The sequence below is a fragment of the Neolamprologus multifasciatus genome, chromosome 15 (genome assembly GCF_963576455.1).
Source record: "Neolamprologus multifasciatus chromosome 15, fNeoMul1.2, whole genome shotgun sequence".
Taxonomy (NCBI): Eukaryota; Metazoa; Chordata; class Actinopteri; order Cichliformes; family Cichlidae; genus Neolamprologus; species Neolamprologus multifasciatus.
Genome location: NC_140453.1, coordinates 36916195 through 36934379, shown reverse-complemented (window position 1 = coordinate 36934379; position 18185 = coordinate 36916195). Strand labels below are relative to the sequence as shown.

The 18185-nt window shown below is 42.1% G+C and overlaps 2 protein-coding genes across 2 annotated transcripts in view; both read left to right on the top strand.

The window, feature by feature from the left end:
- mdn1 (midasin AAA ATPase 1) overlaps positions 1-12328 on the top strand; it is a 61051-nt gene extending 48723 nt beyond the window's left edge. The window contains exons 80-102 of the mRNA XM_085134102.1: positions 11-237; positions 322-459; positions 1951-2141; positions 2327-2488; positions 2570-2704; positions 2790-2925; positions 3029-3201; positions 3373-3504; positions 3683-3830; positions 4044-4342; positions 4431-4586; positions 6043-6144; positions 6224-6422; positions 6529-6699; positions 6800-6957; positions 7225-7320; positions 7720-7835; positions 7969-8143; positions 8341-8414; positions 8571-8685; positions 10133-10199; positions 11098-11240; positions 11323-12328. Coding sequence (XP_084990228.1) covers positions 11-237; positions 322-459; positions 1951-2141; positions 2327-2488; positions 2570-2704; positions 2790-2925; positions 3029-3201; positions 3373-3504; positions 3683-3830; positions 4044-4342; positions 4431-4586; positions 6043-6144; positions 6224-6422; positions 6529-6699; positions 6800-6957; positions 7225-7320; positions 7720-7835; positions 7969-8143; positions 8341-8414; positions 8571-8685; positions 10133-10199; positions 11098-11240; positions 11323-11508 — 3499 coding nt within the window. The 3' untranslated portion in view covers positions 11509-12328. The remainder of the gene's footprint in view (positions 1-10; positions 238-321; positions 460-1950; positions 2142-2326; positions 2489-2569; positions 2705-2789; positions 2926-3028; positions 3202-3372; positions 3505-3682; positions 3831-4043; positions 4343-4430; positions 4587-6042; positions 6145-6223; positions 6423-6528; positions 6700-6799; positions 6958-7224; positions 7321-7719; positions 7836-7968; positions 8144-8340; positions 8415-8570; positions 8686-10132; positions 10200-11097; positions 11241-11322) is intronic.
- A 1346-nt stretch (positions 12329-13674) lies between these two features.
- Positions 13675-17028, top strand: lyrm2 (LYR motif containing 2). Its single transcript, XM_085134109.1, has 3 exons — positions 13675-13781; positions 16457-16597; positions 16756-17028. Exons 1-3 carry the CDS (start codon positions 13737-13739, stop codon positions 16834-16836), a joined length of 267 nt encoding a protein of 88 aa, XP_084990235.1. The 5' UTR covers positions 13675-13736; the 3' UTR covers positions 16837-17028.
- Positions 17029-18185: the final 1157 nt, after the last annotated feature.

Sequence of the window (18185 nt, the reverse complement as noted above, 5' to 3'; positions counted from 1 at the left end):
TTTCCCACAGGAACTACTTTACCGAATGCTGTTCGGCCTTCAACCGCCTGGGAGCTATAGGGGCTCAGATGCCCATTGTGGAGCAGGTCTTCACCTCAGATGTGTGTATCGGCACTCCAGACAACCAACCAGCTGTAATCCAGAGTCTCCAGTATGTGAGAGGACAGGTGGAGGCCACCGTCACAGAATTCACCACGTGGAGGATTCATGTGCTCTCCCTGGGACACGATGACACAGGTCAAAGCACTGAGCAGCCGCACGGATAACTAACAGTGTTTCAAATAGGTCAGCAGTTCATGTTTTATTTTATTTCCCTTACAGATCACCAGCAAACCTTCTGTACGGAGTTCTCTGCTGAGCTTGAAGCAAACATCGACACATTGTTGTGTTCTGTCCAGACACTCGTGAAGAAACGGGAGAGAGTACAACAAAGGGAGCAGCATGGAGACACCAAGAGAGGTCAGAAGGTTGCATTCAAACCAGCAGTGGTAACTAGGGATGGCTACCGGTGTCCGGTGCCATGATGGCACCGGTTCTGACATAAACGGTAGTAACCAGACCGAAAAGCAGCGCACATTTCGGTGCTTTATTTCCCCTAAGATGTGATATACTTTAGATTCTAGCCAATCATTTTACGTTTCCGAGGGTAGTAGGCGGGTCCAGGTACGTACGTTCTTTTAGAGCAGAGCTACAGATTAAAAATGCCCAAGTCGAAGCGGTCAAAAGTCTGGCTGTACTTCACAGCAAAAGATGCAAACTCAGCAGCTGCAACAAGTGCTTTAAGCTGATACTGTGATACTGTCAAAGGAGGTAACATCTCAAATCCGATGAAACACCTGGCGACGCATAGCGGGTTTTTTAAAGCCGAGAAATGCACCGTATTTGATAGCTTGCTGCGAGCCCTCACACCGTGCACATCTACTGTAGTGTGGTGCCTGTTATCGGACCCGGAGCCCTGCTAGTGTAGCAGAAATGATGATGGCAGCAGCAGCCGTTCTTCTCTGCGTGAGTAGCATGTTGTTCGTGTGTAATTTACGTTGAGTAGGCTAACCACGTTATTAAATTAATGCATGTAAGGTGAACTAGCAAACACCGTAGTAGTTACATGCGGCTGTCTTCTTGTTTGATGGCAGATGCTCCCTTCACCCTGGCCAAAAAGGCTAAAATGACCAAAGAAAAAGTGGAAAACAGTTAAACATGAGAGGTTTTTGGACAAAGTTTGTGTTTTTTCCATTGTTTAAGCACTGCTTCTAGCCAAGAGTGATACCATATATGCCCTATAGCTGCAGAAAAGGCTAACATTGTTATCTTTTTACAAAAAATCAGCTAAACATGAGAGGTTTTTGGACCAATTTTGTGTTCTCCATTCTTTAAGCACCGGTTTGAGCACCGTTTAAGCACCGGCACCGTTTCAAAAGTACCGGTTTGGCACCGGTATCGGATAAAACCTAAACTATACCCATCCCTAGTGGTAACCTAGGACCTGTTAAAATGTTGGATTGCTAGTCAAAAAGCATTATATTAGTTTAATGCTTGACCCTAAACGTAATGGGGTGCCTAACTGGATACTTACTGTAGATGTCATTAATCTTGGCCTCGTGTGATATAATAGTCGAGCAATGTGAGAATGAATTCAAATTTCTTTATATTTGTTTTTAAATGTAAAACTTGCTGGAATAATATAAACATGTTTATGCACATTTTTCAATATTAGAGCCCCGACTTGTGTTCAAGAAAGTGAGGTGGAGATGAGGGAGGAGAGAGCAGTGGTGGATGGGGCAGAGGAAGAAGCGGATTTAGTTTTTTATTCTAACTGTTTTTAATTTATCCTGAGAATAAAATCCTTAGTAGGTCTTACAATGGACACTGGCTGTGTCCAGCCAGTTCAAGTGTATATACAGTGTTCATAATGCAATGATGGTTACCTCTTCCGTTTATGTATTATCTCAGAGGGTGCCAAAGAGGACAAGGAGGAGCCTCTGGAGGACCTGCTAAAGCCTGGTCACCTGACTCGCCTGCTGGAGGAGGAACTGGAGGCTGAGGTGGAGGCTCTGCGTGTGGGAGATGTTAGTACTGGGCTCGAGAGGCTTCTGTGCCACCTGAAGACACAAAGGGACTCCTCTCAGCCACCACACTTCCAGGTACCAAGAACATCTGGAACTGTTCAGAGATGTGCTTTCAAAGTATAAATTCATTATAGGTTAAATCAATTAAATATTAACTTGTGAATGGAAGTCTGAGTGCACTCAAATCTGTTTAGGTGCAATGAAAGGGCTTTTTTATCTTCAGAATCTCTTCAACTTAACATGTTTCTACTGACTTTTAGGAGGTAAACAGGGCGTGCAGGATGCTGGTTTGTCTGGAGCCTCTACTAGGAATTTACTCTGACCTTGTATGCTACTACCTGGCTGTGTCACTGGGAGCACATAGAAGCACAGGCAAACTTCTGTCTGTACTGGCCAGCATCTTCACTGAACTCGCTCAGAAGGTACTCACATGGTCCTTTTTAAGAAATAATAATGCCATCAGTGTAATTTTAACTTAGCAGTTGATGTGGTGTCCCCTTCAGGGTTTCTGCCTGCCTCAGGAGCTTATGGCTGGAGATGGAGAAGGAGCAGAACAGTTTCACGATTATGAAGGTGGTGGTATAGGAGAGGGAAAGGGCACGAAAGATGTCAGCGACAAGATCGAGAATGAAGATCAGGTGATGAAAATACTGGCATCTAAGTAGTGTGAGCTGTATGACTGTTTACTTTGACTCAAGTCTTCCTGCCCTTTGCTTCCTTCAGCTGGAGGACACCTTCAAGGACGGGGAAGAAAAGACTGAACAGCATGAGAAAGAGGATATTAAGTCAGAAGACAATGCCGTTGAGATGTCAGAGGACTTTGATGGCCAGATGTGCGATGCTGATGAGAAAGAACCAGGTCAGTTAAGCTGGATAGCAGAGGTATCACAAGCTGGTTCTATACGAGATAATTGGTAACCATGATTGAATTTTTTCTCTGCATTTCTTTGCTTGATTTGAAGGTGACGACGAGGAATCAGATAAAGAGGACGACGAAGAACTGGACAAAAAAATGGGTGACCTGGGTGAAGGCCAGACAGATACACTGGATGAAAAAATGTGGGGAGATGATGAGGAGGAGGAGGAGGAGGAAGGAAGTGACAAGGAGGAGGAGTCTGGTCAGGGCATGGATCAGGTATCTCCACAACATTAACACAATTTCAAAGTACATATGACAGAGCAGTTTGCATCCAATCTTAAACCTTCATTTATATAAAGCAGCCACCAGAAAGATTTAACTAAAGTTTTCTCTGTGTAACATCATGAATGGTGATATATTTATTTATTTATTTTATTTTTTTTCCAGGGTGAGTCTGAGTTGGTTGCCAAAGATGACAACCTGGATGCAGCAGACCCCAAAAAAGATCACAAGAACCAGGATAAAGACCAACAGATGGACGAAGAGGAGAAAGACATGATCAATGAACAAGGAGATGAGGTTTTTCTTCTCACCTAACTCCCACGATTTCCATTTTAATACGTGTCAAAAGTAAAATCGGTAATAGTTAACAAACAGTCGTTAGAGCTTTGAACTGCAAATGTTTGTGTGAGCGAAGAACAGGATTTGCATGGATGGACAAGTGTGTCATGCTCTGTGTTTCTGTTATTTGTCCCAGAGAGAGTTTGATGAAAATGAAGTAGACCCCTACCACGGTCAACAAGACAAGAGACCTGAGCCCGAGGCCATGGATCTGCCTGAGGAACTCGATCTGGACCAGGGTGACAAGGATGGAGATGATAATGATGATGGAGATGAGGGTGAAGGTGAAGCCTGCTGCTTAAATTATAGCTTTACTAACACAGTCGAGAAACACGCATGCATTATTATCAGTGATGTCTTATATGATACTCAATCTGGCTTTAGACTGGGTCATTGTAAGCAAGTGAGTGTAGTAAGTGTATTTGTAAAGAGCTTTTCACAGATATAAAAGTCACAAATTGCTGAAAATGAATGATTCAATTTTTTTCCTTTTTCAGAGGAAAATCCATTTAACATCGATGACAGAGGGATGGAAGCAGATCAGGATGAGGAGGAGGATGGTGAGAAAGATGGAGGAGAAAACGAGCAAGGAGCAGAGGAGCTGGACAAGGACCAAAATGGAGAAGAAAACAACGGGGAGCCTGAAACTGCAGAGGAGAAGGAGGGAGGAGAGGAAGCAGAAAAGGATGATTCGGCTGATAAAGATGAAGAAGAGAAGGACGAGGAAAGGGAGCGGGAGTCGGGAAGAGACGAGGACACTAAGACTTCATCAAATGAAAAAGGGCATGAACCAAAGGTGTGCATGTTCAAAAATAAGTACACCAATGCATGGCGTGAGCAACGGTATTGACTGATGTGACTTTTTATTTAATGCGTGTATATAGGAGGAGGAGGAAGGTGGCGGTGAAGATGAGGAGCTTCCCGAGTGCGCTGAGAGGAAATGGCACGACACCGACGGTCAGACAGGAGAGGACAACATTCAGAGCGACACTGCTGTGGAGCTGGCAGGAGAAGCCTCGGAGAGAGACGAGGCCAAAGAGGTAACATTCAAATCTTTACTGTGCTCCAGATACTCTGTACATTGTGTGGGCTCGAAGTGACTCTGATTGATTATGAAGTGATTCACCACCACAGCGGAGTCTCCCATGATCGGGAGCATATTCCTTTGTAAGTGCGCATGCGCCATTAGCGTGCTGCCTGCTGTAAGCCTAATTTCCTTCGGGATTAATAAAGTATTCTGATTCTGATTCTGATATTTGATGGTCGCGTATGTGACTGAATATCCTGATGCTGCTGTTCCTTAGCAGCGTCGTAAAGAACATTCACAAACATTCGCTGAACAGATAGTTGGAAACTCGTATGCTACGCTCTGGTAAACCCGATACATTTGCCGTGTGGAGGATAAATGGCTAGGTGGAATTCTGATTCTGAAAGATCGATTACAATAGCCTATGTGAATTGTGAGTTAAATGACAGAGCGCTTTGTGTGTGACAGTTCTGAATGTGTACTTTTTTCCTTCAATACACAAAGAGTACAGAATAGGACAGAGTGTGACGATCTGTCTTTCTTCTGAATGAGAAAGTGGGAGGAGTGAAAGCACAGGTGAGACTCCCCTCTTTCTGATTGGTTGTTTGTGTGACAGAGACAAGTTGTCCACCCTTGAAGGGCCTTCTTGTGTGCCACAGTGCAGCTTGAGAGCCACACAAATGCTGACGTATTGTATTTTATAATACGTTCTGTGTGGAGCACAAGTTTTTCTTTTGTTACCCCAAAACACAATGCAGTGTCTGGGGATTCTTGATAGTACTTGGAGAGTCTTGTCTCTCTGGTCTAGAGGAGAGGGGGACTGAGAGAGGCCTGATGACCTGGGAACCTCAGGAGCCTCTGAACCATGAGGTAGGAGAGAGAGCTGACAGGAAATACTGGAGGCGTGCTAGGTTGAACACTTCTTTTTTCCTTCCCTGGAATGTGACGGCTCGTTCTTTGCAATAGCCCCTGCAAAGGCCTTGGGTTTTCTACCTCAACTTGCCTGGCAGACTGTGGACCTGGTCCTTGTCTGTATTTTCGGCTCACACACACTGCCTGACCTCACAGCAGCTGCTGTTGCTAAAGCCCGCTCCTGGCACCTGGTGGGGTTGTGGGTAAGGGCATTTTGAAAGCTTTTCGCTCTCCATGGCTGCGCTGAAGAGATCCAAATTTCTCTTTCTAGATATAGAATATAGATCCTAGATGTAGAGTTTTACTTACACTAGTAAAAAACATTATTAACTGCTAATGGTTTCAGAAATTGTCCTGAAGGTGTATAGACAAAGTGTCACTGTTTTGTACAGTGATTTACAGTAGATGATGGCATCCAAAATAAATTGCTTGGTTACTTTCACAGAGCGGTGAAGCCCTCCACACCAAACTTTAGCTGGGTTTGGTTTTTGTACACATGTATAAAATATGTCTGCCATGATTTTTGTATCTATATTTATGCTATTATGGTTTTACAGGAGCATGGCAGTGGAGCAGCTGACGCCAGCCAGTCTGAGGGCCACCAGTCAAAGCTGACAGCAACAATGGCTTCACACAGACAAACTCAGAGTCAGACTCAGGTGTGGCAAAATTCTCTACCTCAACGCTGCTGTTCGGTGTCCCTTTATTCCTCTTAATTACGGTTTTCTTCCTTTCCAGAGCTTGAAGAGGAAACCTGGTCAAGCAGATAGCGAGCGCTCTATAGGCGACTACAACAAGCCAGTCAACAAGCGCCTGCGCACAGTCGAAAGAAGCAAAGAGAGCCTCGAGAACAACAGGCAGAGCGACACCCAGCAGGTGTCAGACCTGTACGAGCACATTAAGCACGGAGACCCAAACTACGACACTCAGACATATGGTAGGTGATCACCTGGAAGCTGAGTCTGTGATGGTTTGGCTGGAGTTTAAACTAAGCTTTTCAAAGCAAGTACACAACTGTTGTTTGTTGGTGTGACTGCACCTAGATGTGGCCAGTGCAGAGCAGGAGAGCACAGCAGGGCCTCGGGGCCAGGATGAAGATGACAAAGAAGAGGATTTGTCCATGGAGACAGAAGACCAGGAGGTTGATCTCCAAGCGGCTGAGGTCCAGGAGCTGAAGCCTGAACAGCTGGACTCCTCAAAGGCTTCCCAGACAGGTGTCAAATTCTCTTCTTCTCCTGCTCGTTTTTTTCGTTTCAACAATTTTTAAACTTCTCAGATGTGAAGCATCTCTTTACTAGTGTTGCTGTTGTGCAGGTGTAGACCCTGGAGAGATGGAGGTGCAGAGGCAGGGAGAGGAGCAGGAGGACGAGAGGTGGAAGGAAAAACAACAAGCCAAAGAAGAAGAGCGAGCAAGCAGAAGCACAGACTCTACAATTCATGTTGTTCCTGAGCTGCTTCTGGACTCTGCGCAGGTAGACAGTACGCTCTGTCTAAGGAGTTGCTGTCAAGTGTTGTAGAAGTGAACATATTTTACTGTTAATTATTGATTAAGATGATTTACAGTGATGTAAATAAGTGTAGGCCACATTACACTTGTGATTTTCGTACACTGACCGCCATAAAGACTTAATTACATTTTTAAAAAAGTCACAAAGCCTTCAGTTCCACATCAGTTCATATCAGTTTAATGTTACACGTAAAGATAACTCTGTATGTCTGTGTGTGCGCTTATGTGCCAGGAGAAAGCACAGAAGAGAGACCCAGAAGAAACAAGGACGGAGATGGAGCTGCAGCTGGAGGCCTGGCACAAACTGGCCCCAGGGACTCAGGAGGAGGTGAGGGTGACCCGGGAGACTCAACCAAACATGTTCAACTGTGGCTGTCACGTAGGAAAGTGTGATTTGCACTGCTATTCTTCAGTTAACTGAAGAAGAGACTCGAGAAGTTTTGTCTTTTATACGTTTTTGTGGCATTTGTTGAAGAATGGTGACACAAACACGCTGCAGATTCAAATATGTTTAAATAAAGGAAATCTGAATAAAAATGCTGTCCTTGTGAACATAACGAGGATTATCGGCTCATGTGAAAGTTGGGAATATATTTGATGTATTTTCTAAAACACAAAGCTTCACTCAGGAGACGGTGGAATAGTTAAATGTGTCTCAGAGTGATGGCTTAGAGGAAAAACATGTGGTTCTTTCATGTGATTAACTGCAACTGTCACTGTGTTTCAGGAGACTGTAGCGGCTTCCATGTGGCAGCAGTACCAAACTCTGACCTCGGCTCTCTCTCAGCAGCTGTGCGAGCAGCTCCGTCTCATCTTGGAGCCCACACAGGCCGCCAAACTAAAGTCAGTAAAGCACACAGGAAATCTTGATTCTCTCTGCTGTGGTGAAACTGGCCCACTGTTAATGTGAGCTGATGCTGTGTGTGTGTGTGTGCATCAACTGTATCTTTGTGTCTTTATATGTGCTTGTCCTCAGGGGTGATTACCGAACAGGAAAGCGTCTGAACATGAGGAAGGTGATCCCTTATATCGCCAGTCAGTTTCGCAAAGACAAGATCTGGCTAAGGCGGACGAAGCCCAGCAAGAGAGAGTACCAGATCTGCCTGGCTGTGGACGACTCCTCCAGCATGGTGGACAACCACTCTAAACAGGTTCGAGGCTCCAGTTACAATCAGATGCCGATCAGAAATGATCAGTAATAGTATCGGGGTATTTAGTACTTATTATTAACTGATGGTTTTCATGTGTCATTTCCCTATAATGCCCAACTTTTGCTTCCCATATCTTATCTAAAGTTTGCATTAATTAAAAATTGCATGTGTGCTTGTGTGTCTGCGTCCATGCACAGCTGGCATTTGAATCCCTGGCAGTGATTATCAATGCCCTCACTCTGCTGGAGGTAGGCCAGGTGTCTGTCTGTAGGTAAGAGCTTCATCTTTCTGTATGTTGTGATTTGATTTTAATAGCTGTGTGATGTGATCTAAAACCAAAGAAACAAACCAGCGTGAATATGGCTTCATGTACTGTACGGTTGTGATGTCATCATTAAAATAAATGAACTTTTGCTCTTGTATGCAGCTTTGGGGAGCAGGTGCAGCTGCTGCATCCCTTCCAGCATCAGTTTAATGACGAGTCTGGGGCTCGGATTCTCAGGCTCTGTCAGTTCCAGCAGAAGAAGACCAGAATAGCACAGGTAGGAATCCTCCTCCAGCTATCTGAATCATCACACAAAGGAACAAATAATTATACTTTAAAAATCTTTTCAATGCTTATATGAGGGAAGTAAGACACAGTAATGCAATATGATAACAGAAAGCTACAGAGAGCCAGTTCATCTAACAATAAATAGAATGGTACAGAGTTCAGTTCAGTTAAATTCTGTTTTATTTATATAACACCAAATCACAACAACAGTCGCCTCAAGTCACTTTATATTGTAAGGTAGACCCTACAATCATACATACGGAAAAAACCCAACAATCATATGACCCCCTATGAGCAAGCACTTTGGCAACAGTGGGAAGGAAAAACTCCCTTTTAACAGGAAGAAACCTCCAGCAGAACCAGGCTCAGGGAGGGACGGCCATCTGGGGAAACAGGTTGGTGTGAGAGAAGGAAGACAGGATGAAAGACATGCTGTGGAAGAGAGCCAGAGATTAATAACATGAGCAAGCACTTGACAAAAGTGGGAAAGGAAAACCTCCTTTTAACAGGAAGAAATCTCTGGCACAACCAGGCTCAGAGAGACGTCTGCTGTGACCGACACGCTGTGGAGGAGAGCCAGAGATGAATAATAACGAATAAATAAATGCAAAGTGCTGTATAAACACATGGAGAGTGAAGAAGACCCCAGCAGCATAACTGAGGAAAGGTTCAGGGTCACCAGGAAAAGTGTGTTTTCTCCCAAGTCCAAAGACATGCATGTTAGGTTAATTTGTTATTCTAAATTGGAAATGGTTTGAAGTAAATAAAGTGTACTGAAGAAAGTTCGGTTAAACGTGTCTTGTAGCCTAACACACTAAGTAGTCAGTCTGCCCTTGTACCTCTAAAGCACTCAAATCTAAATGTCAGTCCAGTCCAGCGGTTTATGAGGCAAACTCAGAAAAGGAAACAAGAAAGGCTGGTTTCTTTAAGAGCAAGAATATAAAATAGGACAGAACTTATTGTACTGTGGAAACTTCTCTGTATATTAGAGTGAGTAGAAGTATTTGGGGGGTTTTTTTCTGCTTGCCTGCATTTTGGTGTAAATGTCAGAGGAAACTTCTTTAGCAAAGGCTAACGATTTCATTCGGAGCGACATGATCTCAAAGCAGCAGCTCTTCCCATGGGCGTGGTGCTGATCTAGAACAAGAATCACAAAGTAACATGGCTCTGAATTACAGTCATATACAGCTGGGATGATAGAAATGTAATATTTATTTACAGGCATATAAATATTATGTTTGCATTACATTACTGTTGACTGGTACAAAGTCAGCGACTTGCCTTCAGTGAGCTATTATAATGTGTGCGTGATCATTGGCACGCCCCTGAGCGCAGCTCTGAATGTGCTCATACTGTAGCTTCTGCTTAAACATGATGACATGGGGTGAACATGTTGCTGTGCTGCTGCATTCATTCTCTCTGTCTGTCATTTACAGTTTTTGGAGACCTCGGTTAAAATGTTTCTGGCAGCGCGGCAGCAGATTCCAGGATCTATGAACTCAGGTGACTCCTCACTCTGCTTAGCTTACTGGACCTCACACTAGATCAAACACCTGAGAAAACAAAAAGGTTGCAGGCAGTATGCAGATTAGAATATATAATGAACCCTAACAGTCATGGGATTGTCACATGAATGTGACACGTGAAGTGTTTATATTGTACAAGTATGTATACAACCAAATGTGTTAAATGTTTTATAGTTTTGTTCATTTTTTTCACCCATGACTAGCCAAACATTTCGCTTGGGTAAGTGTTGATTATTAATATCGATGCCTAATGCACCTAACAGCCAGCTGCCGTTACTGTGTATGAGCGCTTGAAAACAAAAGTTCTACTGTCCTGCTGAGTAGGTGTGATCGAGTTCACATTTAGGTTCTGAGATTCAACCAATTAGAAGAGCAATAGGAAGTAGTTTAGCCACTTAGTTCTGTATTGAGATGCTCTGTTGTGGGCTTAAAGGACTATTACATGCAGGACTGTGGCCTCTGTGGAGGCCATGAGTGTGCAGCTGTCATAAAATACTCACTGTAGTCCTACATGAGCAGCATTTTTTTAAATAAACATTCTTGAGGTTTTCATGTGGAGCCTCTAATTACACGTGACCAACAATTACCCTTTGTTCCCCCCTTTTAAAGCTGAAATTTTGATCATCATTATATTATATTAACCAGTTTTACCCAGAGAAAACTGTAACTTCTACATAAGGATAGTTCAGCTTCTCTGAATGAGTCTCAGGTGGAATTTCTGTCAATGAAGAAGAAAGTCTGATAGACAGATGCTGTTTGTTCTCTTTAAACAAAGAGGTGGAATTTGTCATAGTCATGAACTAAAGAGGAGCCTGTGGCTCATCCATACTCACCAGATGTCCAGTCTTAAACTGATCTGTGATATCCCTCCATAGAGACAGCCCAGCTGCTTGTGATCGTGTCTGATGGTCGGGGGCTCTTCCTGGAGGGAAAGGAGCGGGTAATGGCCGCTGTGCGTGCAGCACGCAGCGCTGGTATCTTCATCATCTTCATGGTGCTGGACAATCCGAACTCCCGGGTACGAGACCAGAATGTGATTGTTGGGTATTTTCCAAAGTTTAAGTCTCAAATCGTAACTAAACCTTGATGCTGTGCTGCAGGATTCCATTCTAGACATCAAGGTGCCCATCTTCAAAGGGCCAGGAGAGCTGCCAGAGATCCACTCCTACATGGATGAGTTTCCCTTTCCCTTCTACGTGATCCTGCGAGACATCAACGCCTTGCCAGCAACGCTCAGCGACGCACTCAGGCAGTGGTTTGAACTTGTCACTGTGGCTGAGCAGTAGGCTGATGAGGAGCCATCTTTTTACAGGAAAGAGGGAAATGGGCAGCAGCCACCGCAAAATGCCAGTCTGCTGCTAGCCTGTCAGAGATCAGAGACTGAGCTGTAAATGTGCCTTTATTTTCTTATTATTACTGTAGGTTCTAGTCGAGTTGGATAGCAAGTGTTGCTGTTTTGTCTGCATCAGGGGAATTTGGTGTCTTTTGTAATGTAAAAGGATTGCTTTAACTTGCACGTCTGAAATGAAATAACAGAAACAAAAATGTGATTTCCATGTGCGTGAAATACCGTAGTTAAGCATCAATAAATACCTCTGCCCCTGTATGATAGCCCTGTTTTACATTTGTTTGAATGTTTAGTCAGTGTTATGAAGATCAAAGAATTATCTTCACCCTGAGCACAACAGCAGGACTGAGCTTTGTATAATAGAAGCCTTTTTCAAGGCTAAACTGAACAGTAGCATGCTGTAGCTGATATTGAAGGAACTCAAACATGTGCCTTGGAAAGAACAGCACTGCATCTCATGTCACACCTCAAGTAGCAGGTGACAGATCAGGATTTTTACTAGTTTGTTTCAGTCGCGTACTGTGAAGCACAGCAGCTGCAGAGTCCGCTTTTTATAAAGGCCTCTGGGAGAACCCATCTTTGTGCTTTAGAAACACTTCAGCTGTGTTCATCTTCCCTTTGTAGTGTGACACAGCTGACTGTCTGTGAAAACATGTTCATGATGTGTACTGAAATGTGTGTTCTTTAATGTGGACATACATGTAGACATATTTAACGAGTTAATTGCATCTGTCTATTAAATCATGAGATGAACAAGATCCCACTGTCTGTGACTCACTTGTTTTAAAAGCCACAGAGAAGAGAACCACCCAAACCTTGAACCTCGTATTAACAGAGATGCAGCAGTCGAAGAATCCTGAGCTATTGGAGAATTCCACAAATCAAAGATGATGGAAGACTGTTGACCTTTTCTTTAAAAAAGAAAAATCCCCAAATATGTTGTTCTAACCTCCTAGGACCTGGCGTCCACAATTGTGGACATCACATTTTGGGTTATCTAGACCAAAATACTCAATTTTGCTCTACAAGGGCCTGATATCCACTTACGAGGACATTATACTGCTACATTTCTATCAAAATTTTAAACGAATATCCTCATATGTGGCTCTTATTTTTCTTATAAACAAAAATAAAGTAAAAAAAATAAATCTGGTAATTCTTTGTTTTTACATTCATCGGGTCCCAATATGCCCAAATATCAAAGAGCAATTAAAAATACATGCTGTGGAAGAGTTCGGGTCTTAGGAGGTTAAGATTGCTATCACGGCCCACGTCACCCCTACTATATTGACGTGAAGAAGTACAATGCAATTTGGCCCTTGAAGTTACATTTTTCTTTTAGGGAGCTTTGTTTGTTGTTGAGTGCAATATTAAAATAAGTTATTTTAAAAGCAAAAATTATTTAATATGAAGGCAATATGAGCAGAGAGTACAAACAAGCTGATGGAACAAGTAGAACAAGTTGTTGGCACATTTCTGGGAAACCTCAAAAAAATGGTACAAGCAAAACTGTCAAGAGCATGCACACCATCTTTTGCATTACTTTTTGCCTTCCTTAAGTACTGTTTAGAAGTCTGGGGAAATACATACTTCAACCTTTATGTAAACTTTATGTAAACTTCATAAAAGAACAATTGAAATAATTAAGCAGGATTTACAGACCGCACACTAACACTATTTTTGTAGTCAAAAATCTTGAAATCTTAAATTCAATAACAGTTAATGTTTTAAACAGTTAATCTTAAAATTAATCTTAAAATATAAAGCACACAAATTATGTATAATGATAGTAAAGTAATATGTTGCCAGGAAGCGTATCGACACAGAAGGGGGCGATAATCTGATGACATTTTGTGTTTCCATTTATTAAAACTGTGGATGGACCTGTTCAACCATTATTCAGTTTTAAAAAAACAAACTGGAACGTGCTTTTGGAAGAACATGAAATTGATGACTAGTAGTATGTGTAAGTATTATATATTTCTACATATTTTTCAGTTTTTTCCCTCTCTCTTACACCCACTTGCCATCAAATGCCACAAAAATAAAACTTAGCACTTTCTGTCGGTACTGGTTCTTGTTATGTCCTCCGCTCCACCAGGGGGCGAGAAACAGTGAGGCGCTTAGCGTCATCTCAACATCCGCCTGTGAAAGTGACGAGTAAATATGACCGTTTCACGGTTGCCGTCTGCTGCGCTTTCTTTAAAGCAGGTAAATATCTATATATATATATATATGATATAAAATATCTACAGCAGTGGTAGGTGTAAAATCTAAAAAAGTTGAGTAGCTAACAGGCTAGCTTTATTAGTTCTCTCTACCCTACTACTAGCTAGTCCCAATGTACGCCCGTCACCTCCTAGCAAACATGGTGAAAAAGCACAACACCGGCGTCATGTTTTGGCCCAAAGTGTTCAGGGTACCCCGGCAAAAACGAAAGTCGACATTTATGCCTTCTGTTTAGAAACCTTTTCACCTTTTATTTTGAAACTGTTTTTCAGCCGCTGCAAGACATGAAAAGGGTGACGTGAAAAAACGAGTCATTAAAGGTCCAAATCTTTGCTGGGATAGCATACTGTGGCATCAGTTTTCTGAAGAGTCGTACAAAAATAACCCGTTCTTAGTGTTTAGTTTTTTCTTCTTGAAGAAAAAGTTATCGAACTTTGGATTAAACACACACAAACGTGTGTAAGGTTAAATTCCACAAAATGTCACAAGTAACTAGGGTTGCCAACCGTCCCTTAAAAAACGGAATCGTCCCGTATTTAGAAACAAAAGTACACGTCCCGTATTGAGCTGAAAAGGGGCGCACTTTGTCCTGTAATACAGTGAGAATCAAAAGTAGTCTATAAGTTTTAATGTAATTAACGCTTTGTTTGAAAACATAATTCCCAGCCCCGCTCCTGCTTTGTGACCAATGAGCTGACAGCACACTTATGACAATTCGAGTATGACAATTCAGATTACCGCTCATCTCATTGGTTGAGGAAAGGTCGCTTGCGGAGAAAATACCGGAAGACAACAGATGACCACACCAAAAAGCATGGCCAACGGGGAAACAAACGCCGACACTGCGGTGCAAGTCTCAGACGACAGTACACCTGAAGCTGGGCAAACACTGTGCGATTTTCAAACTGCACGATTGGCTCGCATGGGTTCGTAGGTCACGATGCAGGTCTCACACTATACCGCCCGATGCTCTGATGCGACCTGAGTGCTCACACTGTGCCTCCATAAAATGAAGGATATAACAGAAAATCTGTCGCTCGCTCTCCCTCTCTGTCTTTCACTCACACAGACACACACCACCATCAACTTTGCTAAATTGCTAATGAAAAACATGATCAGGCAGCTGTGATTGAGCAGCAATGTAAATCCAACTATTTTCACGGTTGTTGTGGTCGTGATAATTTGGTGAGGCCACATCGAAAAGGCTCGGATGAGCTTTCCAAAGTTCTACAAGTTGTGCCTCCATCGCTTGTGTCCAGATCACACGCTGCTCCGTCTTTTTCACCGACGTTTACGTGTTTGCGCGTGAGCAGTGTGAGCGGCTGCGGTGACACCCTCACGAGCGATTGATGATCGGGAGCTGGTCGTGAGGTGTTAATCGCTTCTCGTCACCCCACGTATACTACACGATGCACGATGAAGGCCAAAATCGGGCCGATCACCAAATTGGTCGCACGACTCAAAAATCGGCTCAAAATGGGCCAAAAATCGCACAGTGTGAGCCCGGCATTATGTAAACACTGGTTTGTTTGTTTTTAAACCCTCTGGTTAAGGTTAAAAATGGGCATGTGCAGTGAATATCAGCGCTATGTGGCCAGAAGTGTGATAATATAATTTATTTTGTGTAATAAACAACTGCAAGGATATATGATTACAACAAATAGATGAGTAATACATAAAAGTAATACATAGATGAATAATGATGATGAGTTATGATGCGTAATCATGGGAACAAGTGGGTTTACAAACGGGAGCAAAAGCTGAAATAATGCCTCTACTGAAGCCAATTGCACTAAATGCACTAAATGTGCACTGTTACAAGAATATTTTTCTTTCTATTGTTTTCTATTAATTTATATAATTTTAAGTTAAGCAGGACAGAGTTCTTTTAAAGAAAGATTTACTTTTATTCTCAAAAGTTAAGCATGACAGGCTTCTGTTTAAGAAAGAGACCTGTTTTATTGTGTTAATGTTGTCATTTTGAGCTAAAAATAAATGCCTAAATGATTTTTGTTTCCCATGTGTTGATATCACAAAGAATACGCATCTAGTTAAATCAAATTCAAGTCAAATGGTTAAAAAAATAATTTCCCACACAAAAAAGAGCTAAAAAAGTCGCCCGGCCCTGGCCACGAGGTGTCCCTTATTTATTTCACAGGGAGTTGGCAACCCTACAAGTAACAGACACTGGACAGACCATTAAGGAATACAGACATTGTCAAAACAAATGAAACGAGTAGATGGTAAGATATTTTTGTGAGAAAGAGCTGACCAATAAAATAAGAGCACAAAGTCATCTATCTAAATTATACCAAATGTTGAGATTATATAGTCTTCTTAGTTAAAATAGTATTTAGGAGTTCTGTAAAAACAATGTAGAAATGAAAATATTTACTCAATAGAAAATGTGTCGCAGAACAACAATTTAAAATTTTTGTGGTTACTTAGTGCAGGGATGTTGTTTTTAAGTATGTTGTTTCATACTTAGGTTAGAAGAGTCTCTAAGGAATCTGTGCATATTATCAGAGCAATACTGGATGTTTTTAAATAAGTTTCAAACGTTATTAACAGTGGCACTAAAAGCATTAAATCAGATTTGGTCCTAGCACAACCGCATATATTAAACTGTGTGCCCTAATAGCATATGTTTGGCTAAGTTTTTACACAGGCAGAATGTGTTGGGGATCTACAGAAACATGCTGAGGACCATACGACGGGTGCCAGATGAGGCAGATAGGAAGTTCTTGAGAGACTGGGCCAGAGAGGAATTCCATAGGAACAAGAATGTCACACATGAGGTACACAGTTGTTGTTTTTTCACTTTTGTTTTACCAGGTCCACTAAAAGTCATTGTGTCATCAGATCAGAAGTTAGATATAGGTAAAAGAAAATAAACAGTGAGCAGCATAGGTGTTTTTCCCCTCTTGGACTAAATGTGTCTGTCTGGTCAGTTCAGGATGCAATCCGTATGATGATCACACAAGCTTCCAATCACCTGGAGGAGCTGCAGAAGTCTCTGGCGTTGGCCCACAGTTAATAACTGCAAGCTGCTGGAGTTCCTGTTTTGTACTCTATTTGACTGGTTTTTAGTGAGGAATACTATTTGGTGTGGGAAATGTGGGAATCGAGACCACCTGAGAGTCTGATTGAACCCATCTGCCATGTGTGTATATTGGCACTGTTTATACTGTACATGTGTTAAATAAAGAATAATGTATGAAATGACAAACACCTTGATCCTTTTTTTAATGCATTTTTTCTGGTATCAAATAGAGTAACAGCAACCGTAGTGATACAGCAGACAGTAATACTGCAACATGACAACGTGTCCTTACGGGGACGCTTGGAGCGATGTGGGGTTTTGTCTTACTGTAGGGTCTTTACCTTACAATGACGCAACAGTTATTGCGATTTGGTGGTATAGAAAAACATGATATTCCTGGATTTTACCACAAAGAGCAAGCATGTATTGCTTTGCATCTTTCCTTATAGTATACACTCACTGTACACAGGAACCCAGGAGAGGACAGTCTTAAAGATGGTTTTGGATTTTTTTTTTTTCAAAGTCAACTGGTATCTTTAAAGATTTTAATGTTCCAAAAGATGTAAGCATCTGCAGACCAGAGAACCTCTCAAATTCAGAAACCCTGGATTTTCTGTACAACAAAGTTCGTTCGCTTCTTACTGGGGTAAATCACCATGATAATTATAGCTATGTCCCTAACCTGCTCTGGAGCAGATTAGTGTCACAGAACCTTTATGTAACAGTAAAGCCACTATGATCTTCTCATCATCCTGATATGGCACGCACTGCACTGTCGCCTCACAGCAAGAAGGTCCTGAGTTCGATTGCACCATCTGCGTTTGCATGTTATCCCCGTGTTTCTGTGGGTTCTCTCACATCCATCAACCCCCTACTTCATACTATACTAGGCACACTGCCTCTGTCACTAGCTGTAGCTGTAGTGCCTCTTCACTTCACTGTGCAATACCTGTTGTGCAATACTTTTGTTAATAGTCAACGGTGCAATAGACCTCAATACTTTAAATGTGCAATTCACTTGTATTTTTATTTTTATTTTTTATTCTATTTATCCCCTTCGTATATTTTATTTATATATGTCTCTGTATTTATATATGTGTGTGTGTGTATATATATAATATTCTTCTCACGCTCTTTGTAACTTCTGTCGGTGCTGTGCTTTTGGAAACCGAATTTCCCAGAGGAACCCACCCGAGGGATTAATAAAGTTTTATCTTGTCTTATCTTATCTTGCTATTTCCAGTTAATGTGTGTACCTGCTGCTCATTTCTAAACCAGCAGCCGGTGTTAAGCAGTTAACTTCACATTTTTGTGAACTGCTTGGTAATATCAGAATTAAAATG